Source organism: Simochromis diagramma, unplaced genomic scaffold (genome assembly GCF_900408965.1).
Source record: "Simochromis diagramma unplaced genomic scaffold, fSimDia1.1 OVJJ01000026.1, whole genome shotgun sequence".
In the NCBI taxonomy this organism is placed as follows: domain Eukaryota; kingdom Metazoa; phylum Chordata; class Actinopteri; order Cichliformes; family Cichlidae; genus Simochromis; species Simochromis diagramma.
The window spans coordinates 698,933-714,500 of NW_024386985.1; the positions used below are offsets into that span (position 1 = coordinate 698,933).

The 15,568-nt window shown below is 38.2% G+C and overlaps 2 protein-coding genes across 9 annotated transcripts in view; one reads left to right on the forward strand and one right to left on the reverse strand.

The window, feature by feature from the left end:
• mcf2l2 (MCF.2 cell line derived transforming sequence-like 2) overlaps positions 1–15,568 on the forward strand; it is a 109,034-nt gene that overhangs the window by 42,914 nt on the left and 50,552 nt on the right. For all 8 annotated transcript variants that reach the window (XM_040039806.1, XM_040039807.1, XM_040039810.1 and 5 more), the window contains exons 16-18: positions 13,933–13,999; positions 14,547–14,662; positions 15,420–15,489. In XM_040039806.1, coding sequence (XP_039895740.1) covers positions 13,933–13,999; positions 14,547–14,662; positions 15,420–15,489 — 253 coding nt within the window. The remainder of the gene's footprint in view (positions 1–13,932; positions 14,000–14,546; positions 14,663–15,419; positions 15,490–15,568) is intronic.
• b3gnt5a (UDP-GlcNAc:betaGal beta-1,3-N-acetylglucosaminyltransferase 5a) lies at positions 224–13,199 on the reverse strand. The gene is made up of 2 exons (XM_040039814.1): positions 12,889–13,199; positions 224–3,587 (listed from the first exon to the last, which is right to left on the reverse strand). The coding sequence occupies exon 2, from the start codon at positions 3,233–3,235 to the stop codon at positions 2,042–2,044; it is 1,194 nt and encodes a 397-aa protein (XP_039895748.1). The 5' UTR covers positions 3,236–3,587; positions 12,889–13,199; the 3' UTR covers positions 224–2,041.

The window sequence follows — 15,568 nt, forward strand, 5'->3', positions numbered from 1 at the left end:
ACTGTCCCTATGTGGTTAACTAATATGTACCTTAAACTTTCCTTCTTCAGGCAATAGATAAGTAAACTTAAACTTTGATACAGCAAGACAAACACATGTCAAATAAGAAAGAGCAGGTAATGGGATGTAAAAGGTCCACAATGAAGTTTTGTTGGTGTTGGATTTTATTTAATTTCTTACCACCTCACTTATGCTCGTCTTATGAGTAGATACATTATCTAGGTTCAAGTAAAATAATAAGTAGATCCTATGTGAAACTGATTCTGAACTATTGTTTTTTTTTTTATTTAAGCAAAAATTCTATTAACAAAGTTGATACATTCAAAGAAATGTCACACAAAAATTACAACAACATTCAATTTCAGAATTTAAAAAAAGATCAAACAGTATTATAGAAAAGAATGCAGTCTCTCCTTTTATCACACTATGAAATCCATAAAATTATAATGAGATTTTTCGGCTGGGATTAGAACCATCAATGTGTAATTTCAACCAGAAATAACTTAAACTAAAACACCCTTTGTTGCCCAAAATTAATGTGAAAGGTTTGGCATTGAGTGCACAGGTAAAGGCTAGGCATTTTGGAATAATGTACTTGGCACAGACAAATCAATTTGGGGTCAGTATATCAGAGACAGGTTTACTGCAGACTTTTTCAATCTCACTCCTGAGGTGTCAAATACTACTGCTCGGAGTGGACACTTAGACGTCACATTACTTACGTACCATCTTAGCTTCATTTTTCAGTGTGCATGTAATCAAATAGACTTACTCCACATACAAAAAAGGCATTGTGAGATTGTGGGTAAATGTTTTGCTTTGGTAACCCTGTGATAGATTAGGGTAATGACAGCTGGAATAAATAAAGCAACTATAAATTGTATAAGAGCTTAAAAAATGGTTGGATCGATGATTTGCTTAGGTGTTGCTCAACTATCTAAAGGTGTCTGAACAGTTTTCAGACACCGTAAAACTATGCAATCTGCAGATTTCGAGATATTGTGAAACCTGCAGATTGAACCAGAAGTAAGTATTTCAACAGGTGAATCGTTGTAATCACACTTGTAAATCCAAAACAAAATCAGAAAGAAAATGAGGTAATTGCTATTCAAAAGTCAAAGCCTTGCTCATAAATCTGTCCAACTACATTATGGGTTGGTTATTTGTTTTGGCTTCTGACAGTTACACATGAAAAGCTTCACGGGTCTAGCTGACTAACCTAAACAGAGTGATCAATAAATTAAACTAACTTAATCTTTAGACATTACAGTTTCACTGGAGCTTATTTATAGAATACACAGTTTAACAATATACAGGAAGTCAGGTGAGTGCAATGAAGTTATTAAGAGTGAAAGAAGGAATGCAGTTAAGAAGGCAAAAATATAAATTAAAGTCCTGACGTGGCTACACTGAAAATGCAGGCTACAGCAGAATTACACAAGTTCGTCATAATTTAGCACAATCTGGCAGGCCCTAATGTGTGACACACTTGATTGGCTCTATGACAGTTAATTATTATACATATGCATCAAAGTAATAATCACAGCATCACAAAAAACAGTGTTTTCCAACAAAAATGAAGTTGGTCCAGTTATCCTCTCACTTGGCAGCTGCATCATTAATATGTCTGGGTTTAAATTTCAGAGTTATCCTGATACCCTTGTCTTATCTATAAATAATTAAAAGGCAAAACTATCAATTGCCCCAACACAGAAGAATAATCCAAGGCTACTTAAGTCAACAATTTTGATGTTTGCTACTGCTAATTTATGGAGAAGACAAAGGGAAAAGTTATTTCGTTGATAAGTGCTTTAGTAAACTACTGCGGAAAGTAACATAAAAAAAAAATAAAGGGAACACAAAGGGAAGCTGCACATCAGTGAAGCCTGATGCATCTGGACATGAATTTTGAATGCATTTAATTTCTTAATAGATCTTCATTTCATTACAAGATAGCACACAACGGCAAAGGTGAAATGTGTCAGACTAGTGCTGTTAGGTAACATTGTTTATAACAGTGTTTGAGACCCACAACGAGTATTCATGTAAAAGCAGCACTACAGGAGTAAGTGTTCTGATAATGTGGCAGACATAGCAGCATCACTCTCACTGCTGTGCAATAAAGGTTACCTAGTATTCCCCTGGTGCTGCTGTTCTCTCTAGATTCTGTTGCTGACCGCCACAGTGAGCGCATGTCAGAGATATGATCGTGTGATGTGATCATGTGGTCATAAATGCAGGGGTGGTAAGGAGCCTTGCCCTCCCCTGAAAAGTAAACATGCTCCTGGGGAGAGACCCCCATGGTCTTGGCACAGATTCCCATAAAGACATCGTCAATGTACATAGAGGAGTTCAGCAGCAGAGTCGCCTGGTAAATTTTAGCAGCTACATCCCCTGAAACCACATACCCTGCTCCAGCAGTGTAGTCTGGGTAGGATGGCCAGGGATACAGATCATAGGGAATGTGGTATTTACTGTATTTATAGCGAACTGGAGGCGATCCCCTGTGGACATGCCCCACCCATAGGTCTTTAGCTCCTGATTGACTCCTGAGAATATCCTGTAAATACTTTACCAAATTACGCATATGGACAAAGATGTCATCATCCGCAGACATGACGAAGCGTGCCTGAGGGCAATATATGTGCCTCCAGTGGAACTGCTGGATCAGTTTGGTAGTCAGGTTATAAAATGTGTCTACAAAGTTCTGCTGGATCAGATCTCCATAGACCTTGTCCTCCTTCAGCAGTACAGTCTGGACCTTATATCTCTGTTCGACATATGGATGAATGCCAATGGCGAACACCAACCTCATATTCACCCCCAGTTCTGCCCAAACAAAGCTCTCGTTTCCCCATGTGTCCCTGATGGCTCGGCGCCGCTCAAAGTTCTCTGGTGATGATTTTACAAATAACAGCAGAAAAACATCATTTAAACTCTTCCCATTTTCCCCTTTGCATTTCTCTGGGTGGTTGATGAGGTATGAATAGTTCACAAATCCACCAAATACCCTGTTAGAACCATCCTTTCTGTAATGATGATTGGAGTTGATAGCAAAAGAAGAATTGAGAAAATCATAGCTGTTGAACAAGTACCGGTGGGTGAAGGATCTCACGTGGCTGACTGCATGATGGTCCAGCTCTTCCCAGTAAACCATCACCATACAAAGCAGAAGACCTGTGGTCAGCAGTTGCAAACACTGGCACTTGTGGATTCGACGGAAGTTCACAAACATCTTGATTACTGCTTATTTCAGCTGAACACAAACAATATATGCCCCATCTAATAATATTCTCTTCAGCCTCTTTCCTTTCTTTCTTTCACTTGTCCTTCAAACTGGTTCCTTTTCCTCATGATGAAGTCCAGTGTGGTTGCTCTATTACTGATCTCTCTCTCTCCTGTGTAAAAAAAAAAGTTCTGCTTCCTTGGTTGCAAGCTGTAACTAACTGGTGTTGGTTCAAGCTGTGTCAACCATCACTTCCAAAAAGTCTAACATGCTACTTCTCTTTTGACTATTTAAAGTTTCCAGTTAGTTCAACTTCCATCCCACGACTTTAATGTCTGAATGTCCTCAGGCCACATGACACCTGAAAAAAAAAGAGAAAAACAAGACTAAGATAAAACTTTATATGTGCATATATTCTGTTCCATAGTATAATTATGCAGAGTATCCTTGCAGTTCCTTGGCAGTTCAATAGTCAAAATCAGTTTAATTGTAAAGTTGTATTCAATATTGTTTTTTTGCATAAAATATACCACAGTTCCCAATAAAAGACAATGTAAAAATGTGCACCTATGGAAGATCTGCCACTCAGGGTATGTTCGGACTTTATGAAAAACTGAAAACAACATTTTTGAAGTATTGTGCATAAACAATATTATTGAATGGACACGGGTAAAAACGCAGCTCTAACAAATTGTAAAGTATCATGAGCTGTAGTACACGCAGCCGCTCCACCTGCTTGAAACCTTGCAGCCTAACCGGATCAGTCAGCTGGCAGTTAGGAACTTCCTTAGTTGTGCGTCTGTAGTTAGGCATAGTTAAAATGTTAAAATGGTTAGGCGTCAACACCACGTGGATTTTGCACACGTTCTTTTACAGCTGCTCATTATTGTTTTCTATATTTATTTTGGATATGTTTGCGACGAGGGCGTGAGCGTATGGTTTTTACACATGTGGAAGCATTCCGATTTCACGACGTGGTTTTGCGCTGATATCATTAAACTTTCCTTGCAGTAAGTTTTGTATCAAAAGGTGTTCCGATGCAGTTTATTTGGGGTCCTGAAGTTGTTTTTTCTGTAGTATTACAGTGTTAGCACCTGGATAGTTTCTTATCACAATGTTAATACAGAAAATCCGCTGTGATTGTGATTGAATGCTCGTTTTTAATCCAGTGATAGTGACGACATTTAGTGCTGTGGTTGGTATATTGTGTATTTAGAATCTATAGTAAAGAATTTATAGTAAATGTCCACACCTTACATAATGTGTAAGGTGTGGATATATATATATATATATGTATATATATATATCTATGGACATTTACTATAAATTATAAAATACAGACAGAGGGAACACAGGCTGGCATAAAACAAAACCCTAACACATAGCAAACCTAAACAAAAGACATAACAGAATAAACAAGAGCATAGAATAATATAAAGAAACACAAAACACTGAGTCGTCAGACTCAGGACCATGACAGTATCTGGTACAACTAGTTTCTTGGACCCTCTTCCTTCAGTTGTTGGACCATTAGCCAGCATGTAAGGCATGTGAAGTTATAACATACAATGAGAAACAAAGTGAAACATAGTGTTAAAAACTATGAAGTGTGTACTACAGTCACTATCTGCGGTTTTAACATTGTATTTTGTAATCTTTTATCTCTTTTTTCAAGGTGGGCTATAGCCCACTTGTCAACCAATTAGGATACCAATCAGACGGATATATCAGCCACGTCCACAATTTCATTTGGGATGTTGGACTGCATGGGAATACGTCCGCAGTGGTTGATGCTTTCGTAGCGATTGTAGCCATTCTGCAAACCGTTTTGAATAACGCTCATGGATATCAATCATGTCAATTTGCATGATAATGACATAGAAACTGACCTCACCGCTCATTGTTAGGCAATGGAAATTATTTCAATCATTATATAAACATACTGTTTATAACTGTAAACTGGCCAAGACCCAGGAAGTCACTTGGTTGAGTGACGAAATGTTTCTCCCACAGAAAACACTATGAACTAGTTGAACCACGTCAACTTTCTAGGATTTCCTTACCTTGATGATTGAGCATGAGATATTATGGCTTCAGTTTCATTCCTCTTGATATGACTAATACCTTTCATTACTATTGGCTGTAACTGTTCCTAAGCATTTAACATTATCATGTAAATTGTATTGTGTTTTCAGTTGGCTACACACTCACGTCTCTTCAAAATTTCAAATGGCATTTCTATACTCTAGCATGAAACCTTCTAGCACACTCAGCATTTATACATCCTTATGTGACAACAAGCTCCCAGTTCCATTTGAGTCGTTACTCTGCATTTAAAAGGCCAATATTTAGGTGACAGTTGCTAATTGATTAGAATTTACTTACATGACTTGTGTAAAGATAATTTCTTGGCAAATGAAATAAAAACAGTAGGAATGGCACTTAACAATTTTTTTTCTTAATTCAACTTGGTTAAAGTTGTTCACTCAGACACAAAGTGCTTTTTGCCAACTGATTTGACTGAGTTGATTGGACTTGATTGTGCTAATAGTATTTCAGTAATACTTGGAATTTTTAAAAAAAAATGTAACAACTGTGCAGTTCTAAAAAAAGGATGTTTATCGTTGCACAAGCTCAGAAATTACTAAGACCGTCACATCAGTAGCTTCATGAAGTGCCCTAGTTGTAGCATGACAACTACTACACAACTCAGTAAAATAAACTACAGTGTTAAATAGATAAAGTAAGCTGGTGTTTGAGTGAGTCTTATCACAAATTAACTGAGCACAACTGACTGGTTTATTAATGACCTCAATTGCACATGGCTGCTCATAAAGCAACCATAAACGGCATCCTTCCCCTTGCTCTCGCTCTCATTTCCATTGAAGTCTTTCATTCTTATGTGATTTCTATTATTGCTGGTCAAAATTTCAGAGGTCGTGAAGGGTCAGAGATATTTTTCACTATATTTTATCTGGCATTGTACAATCAGATTTTCCCATGTAAATACACAAGAATTGTCAGTGTATATAATAAATCGCTTGTTAATGACACTGGCTAACTGATTCACTCTGCAAACAACACACTGAATGTAATTGCCGAACCAGCACAAAGACCTATAATAGAGGGGGTTTAGTCCAACACAGCCCCTCAGCAGTGAAGCTGCTGACGTCTGTGAATGTTGCTACATAACAGTGTAAACACATATTTTCGCTGCAGCATATTTTTACCTTATTCAGTCAGGATGAGAAAACTGAAGTGCTGACATCCTATGGTCTTGTGATAACAATGTACCATGATATTATCTAATACCTTTGTACATGAGGGCTCATCAAGCAGTAATTTGTGCATTTTCATATATTTAAATGGTGCTACAGGAAATAATTAGACATTCAAAACTTTAGCTTGGAAGAAATCTTCAAATAAGGGATAAACCTGAATACATAAAATGAAACCATGTCTGTAGAATGACCCTCAAATTTGAAAAAGGTCAGATAATATTAATGGCTAACTGAAGTCCTTGAGCTTTGAAATGTTCAAAAAAATAGTTCAACAGGCAAACTTTTGTTAACAGATAATCTTATCTCAAAAAAAATCCCCAGTTTGGGGCCTATGTTGGATCGTATTTCCATTGCTAGCATATCTTTCATGTTCATTTTCAAGAAGAAAAGGGCTAGGGATTTTAATCATAATAGCTATAATACTAATTCAAGTCTCCCTCAGCTTCTGTTCTGAAAGTTATTACATACTTATAGATGCCATAATTCTAGATATCAGTAGATATTAATGCTCTGGTGTTGCTGTTTGAAACCAAGTCATTGAGAGGGTTTTCTCCCATTACCTTTTTTGTGCTGGGAAATGCAACTTTTTCAACCTGCTAGAATTACAGGAACAAGAACTGGAGTCTTTACTGCACAAATTTTTAATAATGACTCAGTATCTTTGTATATACTGATGGTCACATCTTTAACTTTTTTCAAAAGTCAAACGTCAGTGTGTTCTGTGAAAATGTCTGTAGACTACTGCTCATAAATGTGTTTGACTATTTCTCACAAACACTGCTGGCCTTGTAAATGAGGCGTTTTGAATTTAAGCAAATGATTTATAGCAATAGAGGGTTGGTGTACAGACTCCAGATTACATCTGTAACAGGTGAGCACACAGTGGTACATATATTCAGTTTTACAGATAAATGAAGGTGTGCTTGTTTTTGAAGGTGCACAAGGACAAACAAAATAAAGCAAAAGGCTGGCCTTGTTTTTTTATGTTTATCAGCAATGTGAGGGCCGCATCAAACTTATATGATCCAGGGGATGTGTTATATTGTAGACCATGTCCATTTTTTTCCATATGCACTCAAAACTTGTTAATTCAACCTAGCTTGATAGTCAGTTCAGTGCTGTGCTTTTGTTAGATTTTGTCAGATTTCCATTTCCCATATTTTCTTATTTAAAAGGCAAACATTTGAAGCTTTTTGAACTGAGGTCCGTCATTAAAGGTGATGTGAATGACACCTAAAATTGAAATTTGGTTTTTAATTTCAGAATTAAATAAGTACCGTAATTGTCGGGCTATAAGCTGCTACTTTTTGCACAAGCTTTGAAACCTGCGGCTTTTAGTCAGGTGCGGCTTTTCTATGGATTGTCCATGATTTTTGTCATATCGTAAGAGGATTTGTTTTGTTTGTTCCGCTGTTGTACGGCACTACGTTGCCTGGCGGAAGGGCATGTGATCAGACACACAGTATCGGGGTTCAAGAGTGGTATGTTGGTCACAACATACCACTCTTGGCCGTACGAAATAGTGCGAAAAACAAACTTCAAAGTAGCGCTACGCGTTCAGCAGGAGGCGTGGATGATGAGCAGCGATAAACTTGCGAAAAGCAAGTTATGCTCAACTCCACCGGTGGAATCTGACAGCGTGGAAAAATGTGAAAACATCCATGATCACCAACAGATTTCAAAGGGCTGGACTGCTGCATGATGGAGAGGAGGACACCGCCACGGCCCTTCTGTGGGTGTTCGACTCTGACACTGACAACGAGGATTTGTATGGGCTCAAAATGTGGTCGTAAATATTTTGTACTTGTAAATCAGTTTTGTATGTGTAAAAAGAATTTGTGTGTGCGTAAAAAAGATTTGTGTGTGTAAAAAAGATTTGTGTGTGGACTTAGCCAAAAAAAACCCTGCAAGTTACAAGTATGAATTTTGACCCTATTTTTCTTCCTTTCATCTGATTGGTCAATGTCATGTCAATTACAAATGTAACAATCCAATCAGAGAACAGATGGGTTTGGCTGTCGGAGGGGCGCTTTTTTGAACTGCAGGGCCCTATTTCAGGAAGCCGGTTTAGTGCAAACTCTGAGTAAGTATACCCTGAGTTAACGAAAACTCTGGGTTTTCGGTTTCACAAAGCGAGTTTAGATTAATCCCGAGCGAGTTACTATGACGACACACTCCGTGAAGCTAACCTGCCCCCTAGCAGGTTTACTTCAACTAACCCTGACTGTCTCCGCCTCTTTGTCGGAAACCTGACTGTAGGAAGTGTCAGACATGGCGTGCTCCTTCCTTGAAGAGCCAGTAGATGTTGAAGCCCAAATTCTCCGCAGAGCTCTCCGCCGGGAGAGAGTGATTAGAGCGCGTTTGGACATTTTATCATTTCCTGATGATTTTCTGTGTGAACGTTACCGTTTTTCAGCACAATCTATAATTCATTTGAATAACATCCTCAGGCCTAATATTGCTCATGTGACACATCGCGGACATACTCTCAGTTCTGTACATATTATTTGTATTGCACTTCGGTTTTTTGCAAACGGGAGCTTTCTGTATAATATTGATGACGCTGAGCACGTTTCCAAGGCTACCGTCTGTCCGGCAGTCAGGAATGTTACAGTTGCACTGAAACGTCTCCTGTACTCGTTTGTGGTGTTCCGCGGTCATAGACCCACAAGATTTATCAAAGAGGGATTCCACAAAATTGCAGGTAGCAGGATGAACAAAACTTAATTCATGATGTGGTGATACTTGAACTACTACTTAAATTTTACATTTATTTTCACGGTTCCCAGGCGTGATTGGCTGTACAGATGGCACTCACATTCCAATCATTGCTCCTTCAGTAAATGAAGGAGACTATGTGAACAGGAAGTCTTTCCACAGCATTAATGTACAGGTACATAGTTCCCTGTAGCATTTCAAACTAACAAATTATTCCATTATAGTAATGGATGCTAATTTGTGTTCTCTGCACTGTGAAGATCATATGTGATGCTGCCAACATTATCACAAATGTGGAAGCCAACTGCTCAGCCTCTGTGAGTGGTGGTGGTGGAGGACCCCCACCTGTTTTTCGGGCCTCTGCTTTTTTTCTGTTGGCTATAACGGGTCACATTTGAGCATACAGAGTAAGCAAATATGTACTTGTAATGTGCTCAGATAATTTCAATAAGTGCTTACAGAGGGGAAATTAATGTAGCCTCTAACTGCAATTGATTTACATCGGACAAACAGACCAAGCACTATGGCTCATAATACAATTACACCTTACCTGTTTGGACTATATTTTTAGATTTCATTTTTTTTTTTTTTTTTTTTTTTTTTTACTTGCTGCCAGGAACGTTTGGGGCCTGTTGGGTTGCACCTGCGCTCACATCACATCACAAAATAAAATGTATAAATTAAAAAATAAAATAAAATATAATATAATAACGTGTTAAATGGGTGGAAATCCCTAGATCAATGTTTAAATTAACACTCACGCATTGACTCTGTCGGCTATGTTTTGCCATGCATGCTCCCTGAGGCTGTGTTATTTTTTTTCCGCAAAATTTGCATGTTATCGGCATATGCTGCCATCAGAATTTCGGCCTCAAGCGCTGTAAAATACATTGACCGCGCCTTCTTTCCCTCCGTCTCCATGGTGACTCGCTTAATCTGTGCTCCACTAATCAGGGCTTTATGTATCCTCGTGCGCGCGTTTAACTTGGGGTTAAAGCAACTCCGCGTTGACTGAACTAATTGTTATCAGCCTTTCTGAAACCGAATATTCCGAGTTGGACAGTTCGGGGTTACTCAACCCTGAGTATCGTTTTTCACTCTGAGTTTTCTAAACCGGCTTCCTGAAATAGGGCCCAGGTCCTTGAAGGGTGATACCGTTTGAAGCTGGAGGATCGCTATATAAATATCCGATAGCAGTTAGGTCCCCTAACTTTCAGCAGCTGTTGAAAGGAAAAAGTTGTGGTATGTCAGTGGTTGGCAATACCATTATTACTTTAGGATTAGTTTAACACAAAGTCAGGGCTGACCCAGGACCATTGCTGTGAGTCACAGTGCGCAGCATAAAAGTCCTTTCACATCGGACGCAGGATGTGCTGCTAATGCTAACTGCTAACTAAAAGCAAAGGATCCAGAATTTGTTGCGCTGACTGCTGGGCTCTGTGGGTTTTTGCAGCAGCTCTATCTGTACTAGATGCACCTGCTCCTTGTCGTTTCTATCTCTGACTTTATGTCCTCTACAAGAGTTTCTGGGTTTTTTTTTTTTTGCTAGTTCTTCAAATGTTCAATAAAAACATGTATGCTAATTCATAACGAAGAAAGCTTTGTGATGAAGACTGTCATTTCCAAAACACTGCCCGCCCCCCCGCGGTCCACAGCGCTGTTGACAAGGCTGTGGAAGTCCCTGTATTAAACACGTAGACCTGTGACACAAAAATCACCAAACTTGGACGACCACAGACTGTTTTCCTTCATGGTGATAAAGGAAAACACTGGTTTGGCATGTAAAAGGGCACCTGCAGTTCAAAAAAAGCGCCCCTCCGACAGCCAAACCCATCTGTTCTCTGATTGGATTGTTACATTTGTGATTGACATGACATTGATCAATCAGATGAATGGAAGAAAAATAGGGTCAAAATTCGTACTTGTAACTTGCAGGTTTTTTTTTGGCTAAGTCCACACACAAATCTTTTTTACGCACACACAAATTCTTTTTACACATACAAATCTTTTTTACACACACACAAATTCTTTTTACACATACAAAACTGATTTACAAGTACAAAATATTTATGACCACATTTTGAGCCCATCGATTTGTTTGGTTTTGAAAGTGACAACGAAGGAAAGAAGCTGAGAGTGGATGACGTAGCCATCCTGAGCCTGTTCGTATCCAACACTGGAGAAGAGGACTTGGGTGGTTTTAGTGCGCAGGAAGATGGTGGTGAATGACTGACTTTTCTTCCTGTTAAAGCCGTGTCACTGCACCTGAGCCTAAAAGGTAGTCCAAATCTACTTTTCTGGTGTGCTGTAGGTTATTGTTATGTACTACATTTGTTACTCATTTATGAAGCACAGTACATGTTTCATACTTGTAATTACTGCTACTTGTACATATACCTAAAAAGTTATGCAAATATGTAACCGTAACTTGTTTTTCAAAATATTAATAAAAGTGATGTGTCTCCAAACAGCCATCTCTTTCCTGACAATTCGCTTTGTGCATATTCTCTTACATATGATAAGTCAACATTGAAACACCTGCGGCTTTTAGTCAGGTGCGGCTAATGTATGTACAAAACAGGATTTTCCCCTGATTTGAGCTTGTGCGGCTAATATTCAGGTGCGCTTTGTAGTCCGGGAAATACGGTACATAAAGTTAGATAAGTTGTGATTGCCTGCCTCTATTGGGATCATCATCCTTGCAGTTATGTAGAAACAAAGGGGGAAATGAATCCACATTCTTACTTTTGATAAATTTGTGACTTCACACAGCTGACCTGCTGAACATAAAGCAAAGCCAAATGTCACGGTTCTGAGTCATGTTGACCCAGTATTTTCAGTTTCTTATGTTTTTTGGTATTGTTCTGTATTGTGATTTATGTCTGATTCTTTAGTTATCCTGTTTTGATTATTATTACAAATCTGTGTCAGTTTATTCTAGTCTAGGGTTTAGTTCTTAGGTTTTGTGTCCCATGGTTAGTATAGGTCTAGTTCTGTGTCTGCATCTTTGTGAGTTGTTCCCTGTTTTATTTTGAAGGGCTATGTCTTATGTCAGTGTGTCGAGCTTCGCTCCCCGTGTCTCGTTAGCCCTAATCTTTCCCAGCTATGTCTCCCTCTTGTTTTCCATTCTCTGACTATGCCTCAGTGTATTTAAGCCCCGTGTTGCTTTGTGTCAGTGTTGCGTCGTACCCTCAGAATCACCTGTGTGTTCTTGTGTTAGCAATCTCAGTTTGATTCATGTTTTGTTTTGCGCCAGTAATAAAGCTGTGGTCTTTGAGTTGCATTCAGTGTCCGAGTCCTGCATTTGGATCCTCACTTCCGCCTGCCCCCACACAGAGCCCTGACATCAAATACCAAAAGTTGTGGAAGTAGATGCTTCTGTAAATTGATACCAATTTAAAGCTATTATAAGTTACAGATATCAGTATTCTAGGTGATGTTTACTGTAAATTGTACAATACAGCACAATTTGTGATTTTTTTCTGTGGTGTTTTGAGTTCTAGTAGTATTTGCCTGTATTTACTTTACACATTGAGCTTTGTTGTACTTTCTCCACCTCTCTGAGTTAACTACTACAACCTGATACCTGTATCCTTGACACTATTCTGCTATTACACACGCCAGTCAGCAAGCAAGCTCACATACACACTGTTCCTGACTTACCAGATCACTCAAGCAAGAATCCACATACCCGTCGAACTTTATCTTCCTCACGCTTTCCAACTGATTTTGTGTTTCTTGTTTTTCTACGATTTATTTCTGTTCATCAGCTTTTTCTGTTGTCTTCTTCCTTTCGGATTTTCTTGAACTGTTCAGCAGAGGATGGCTTTAAGTGTGTGCACTGTTTGCCTTGGAAGCTTCAGTGCGTCAAAGAGAGCCTGAGAGATGGGAGTGTGTCATCTGAAGTGGGAGGAGGATAGATGGTGATAGTAGTAGTAGTAGGTTTTAAATGACACAAAGACTGTAAATGTATTATTTCCAAATAGACAACACAAATTGAACCAAACTAATTTTATGTTTATGTAATTTTTTTGTTACTGACCCCAAGACATGTCCTTACATAGCTATTTCAGCTGTAAATAACTTAATTATGCATGTCAGGGGGAGGAGAAGTCATGTGTAAAATTGCACAAATCAGAGTCAGTACTTATCTTGTGAGCAAGTTGTAAGATAGGATTCATACACATTCAGGTAATGAGCAGACAAGACTAGCCCATTGTGCTCCTACACATTCTTAGATATAACTAAGTTATAGGAAGTGCTTCAGTTACAGTCTGAGGGCTTTTCCTGAGGCCTGTGCTGTTGTAGCACAAATCTATAAATCTAGACCAATGACAGGACAGATAAGTCTGTGAGTTTTTTCATACCACTTGGCATAGACATGTTTTGGATTCCTGTCATGGATTACTCAGTGTCTCTTGTTCTAAATACTGACTTCAGATCAATCTTTAAAATGCAACACGCATGGACTTGTAGTAGACATAAACATTCCATGGAATGTCAAGAAATCGTGTAGTTGAATAAAAATCTACCCTCTGCCCACATTGGCTACCTATAACTAATTTTATAGCAATTAACTCAGTGCATCAACATCAGACTGCAAATACATACAATACATGTGAAGACTGGTGAACACAAGTGACTCCCTGTGCTTATTTTTTAGTTTAGTCAGTGTGATAAGAAAAAAAAAGTTTTTTCTGTTTGCAGGCATATCATGACTGAACTAATTGAAACAGAAAGGCTGTATGTTGAGGAGCTGCAAAGCATCATGGAGGTATAGTATGTCAAGTGACTGAGATCTTTGTATCCATTTTACATGGTTGTGGCTTATTTGCATCCAAAAAGCTGCCGACCTGAACTGCTTACTTGGAATTGCACCTGTTTTACATCTTGAGAACAAAGCTACTACAGTAAACAGTCCTTAAATCTTCTAATCATCTCCCAGAATTGTTATAGAATTTTAAAAAGTTCTTTAACTGTTAAAGGATCATTCTAGGTAGACACAGTTTACCTATTGTTTTCATACACATTGGATCTAGACTGACATTCTCTCAGTTTCCTGCCACTGCAAAAGTAGTGCAAAGAAAATGTAAAGAAAAAGCAATGCAGAAGTGACTACACCCTTGTACAATGCTGTGGTATGTAATGCAGTAAATGTAATTCGTTTCTCAATCAAAAAAGGAGCAGTGCAAAAGTATTTTTTTAGTGTATTTGTTTTTTTTATACTGATGTCTCTGAAGTGAGACTGACTGATTTTTACATTTCGCTGTTGTTTCTTTATTATTTCATTTTTTGACCCTCCCTCTCACCCTGATTCCCAGGGTTATTTTGCAGAGCTGAATAACTCTGAGCTTAGCCACCTCATGCCACCATCACTGGAGAACAAAAGAGATGTGCTGTTTGGAAACCTGCCGGAGATATATGAATTTCACAACAAGTAGGTGGAATTTACTTTATTTTGGCATTGGCCTCGACATATACACAACTATAACTTGGAAACACTGATGTCAGCAAAGATATATCACAGAAAACTGTGATATATGAACAACTCCTCTTTTAAAGGATTACCAGGTGACTGGTAATGTGCATTCTCTTAAAGTATCTTTTGCCTGGAGAAACATATTTCACTTGATGCCAAATGTGCATCATTCAAATAGCTGTCAGTTTGTACTATTAAATGATATACCGGTTGCACTCAGGTAATCCTGTAATTTTAAACCGAAAGCTCTCCCTAAAGAATTTCTAAAAAAACTGGACTAACAGGAAGTCAAAGCATGCACTGCACACAAACCACACCTCCCCATTGCTTCTTGTTAAGGCAATCATGTGTGGTTCATATCAGTATATGTATCTCTGTGAATTTATTTAAATATCAAAACCTGAGAAAATGTGTAAAATGTATTTAAAAACAGAATACACTGATTTGCAAATCTCGTGTTTTACTGACAGTAGAAAACAGAAAACATATCATATGCTGAGAGATTTTATTATTTCATGAATTCAATGGTAGTACGACATCTCTTAACAGATCACTTTGATGATTAGTTAGATTTACCAACTTAACTAAGATCTAATTAAAAGACTAAAGTAACTAGACCTAAAGATTATGTAATTTGCATACACCTAATTCGTTTTAAGTAATTGGGATGCAATGTGTATTGTTTTCTTACTTTTTTTTCATGTATTTTCTGCAGGACATTCCTCATGGAGCTGGAGAACTGTGCAGAGAAACCAGAGCTGGTTGGAACCTGTTTTCTGAAAAGAGTGGGTATTTAGAAATACCCACAAGTACCTGTAAAAGGGTTTATATTAGTACTTCCTTTACGTTAGTGGTTACTTTTTT

Coding starts and splice junctions, on each gene's coding strand:
- b3gnt5a (XM_040039814.1), bottom strand. CDS start 3,235: ATGTTTGTGAACTTCCGTCGAATCCACAAGTGCCAGTGTTTGCAACTG.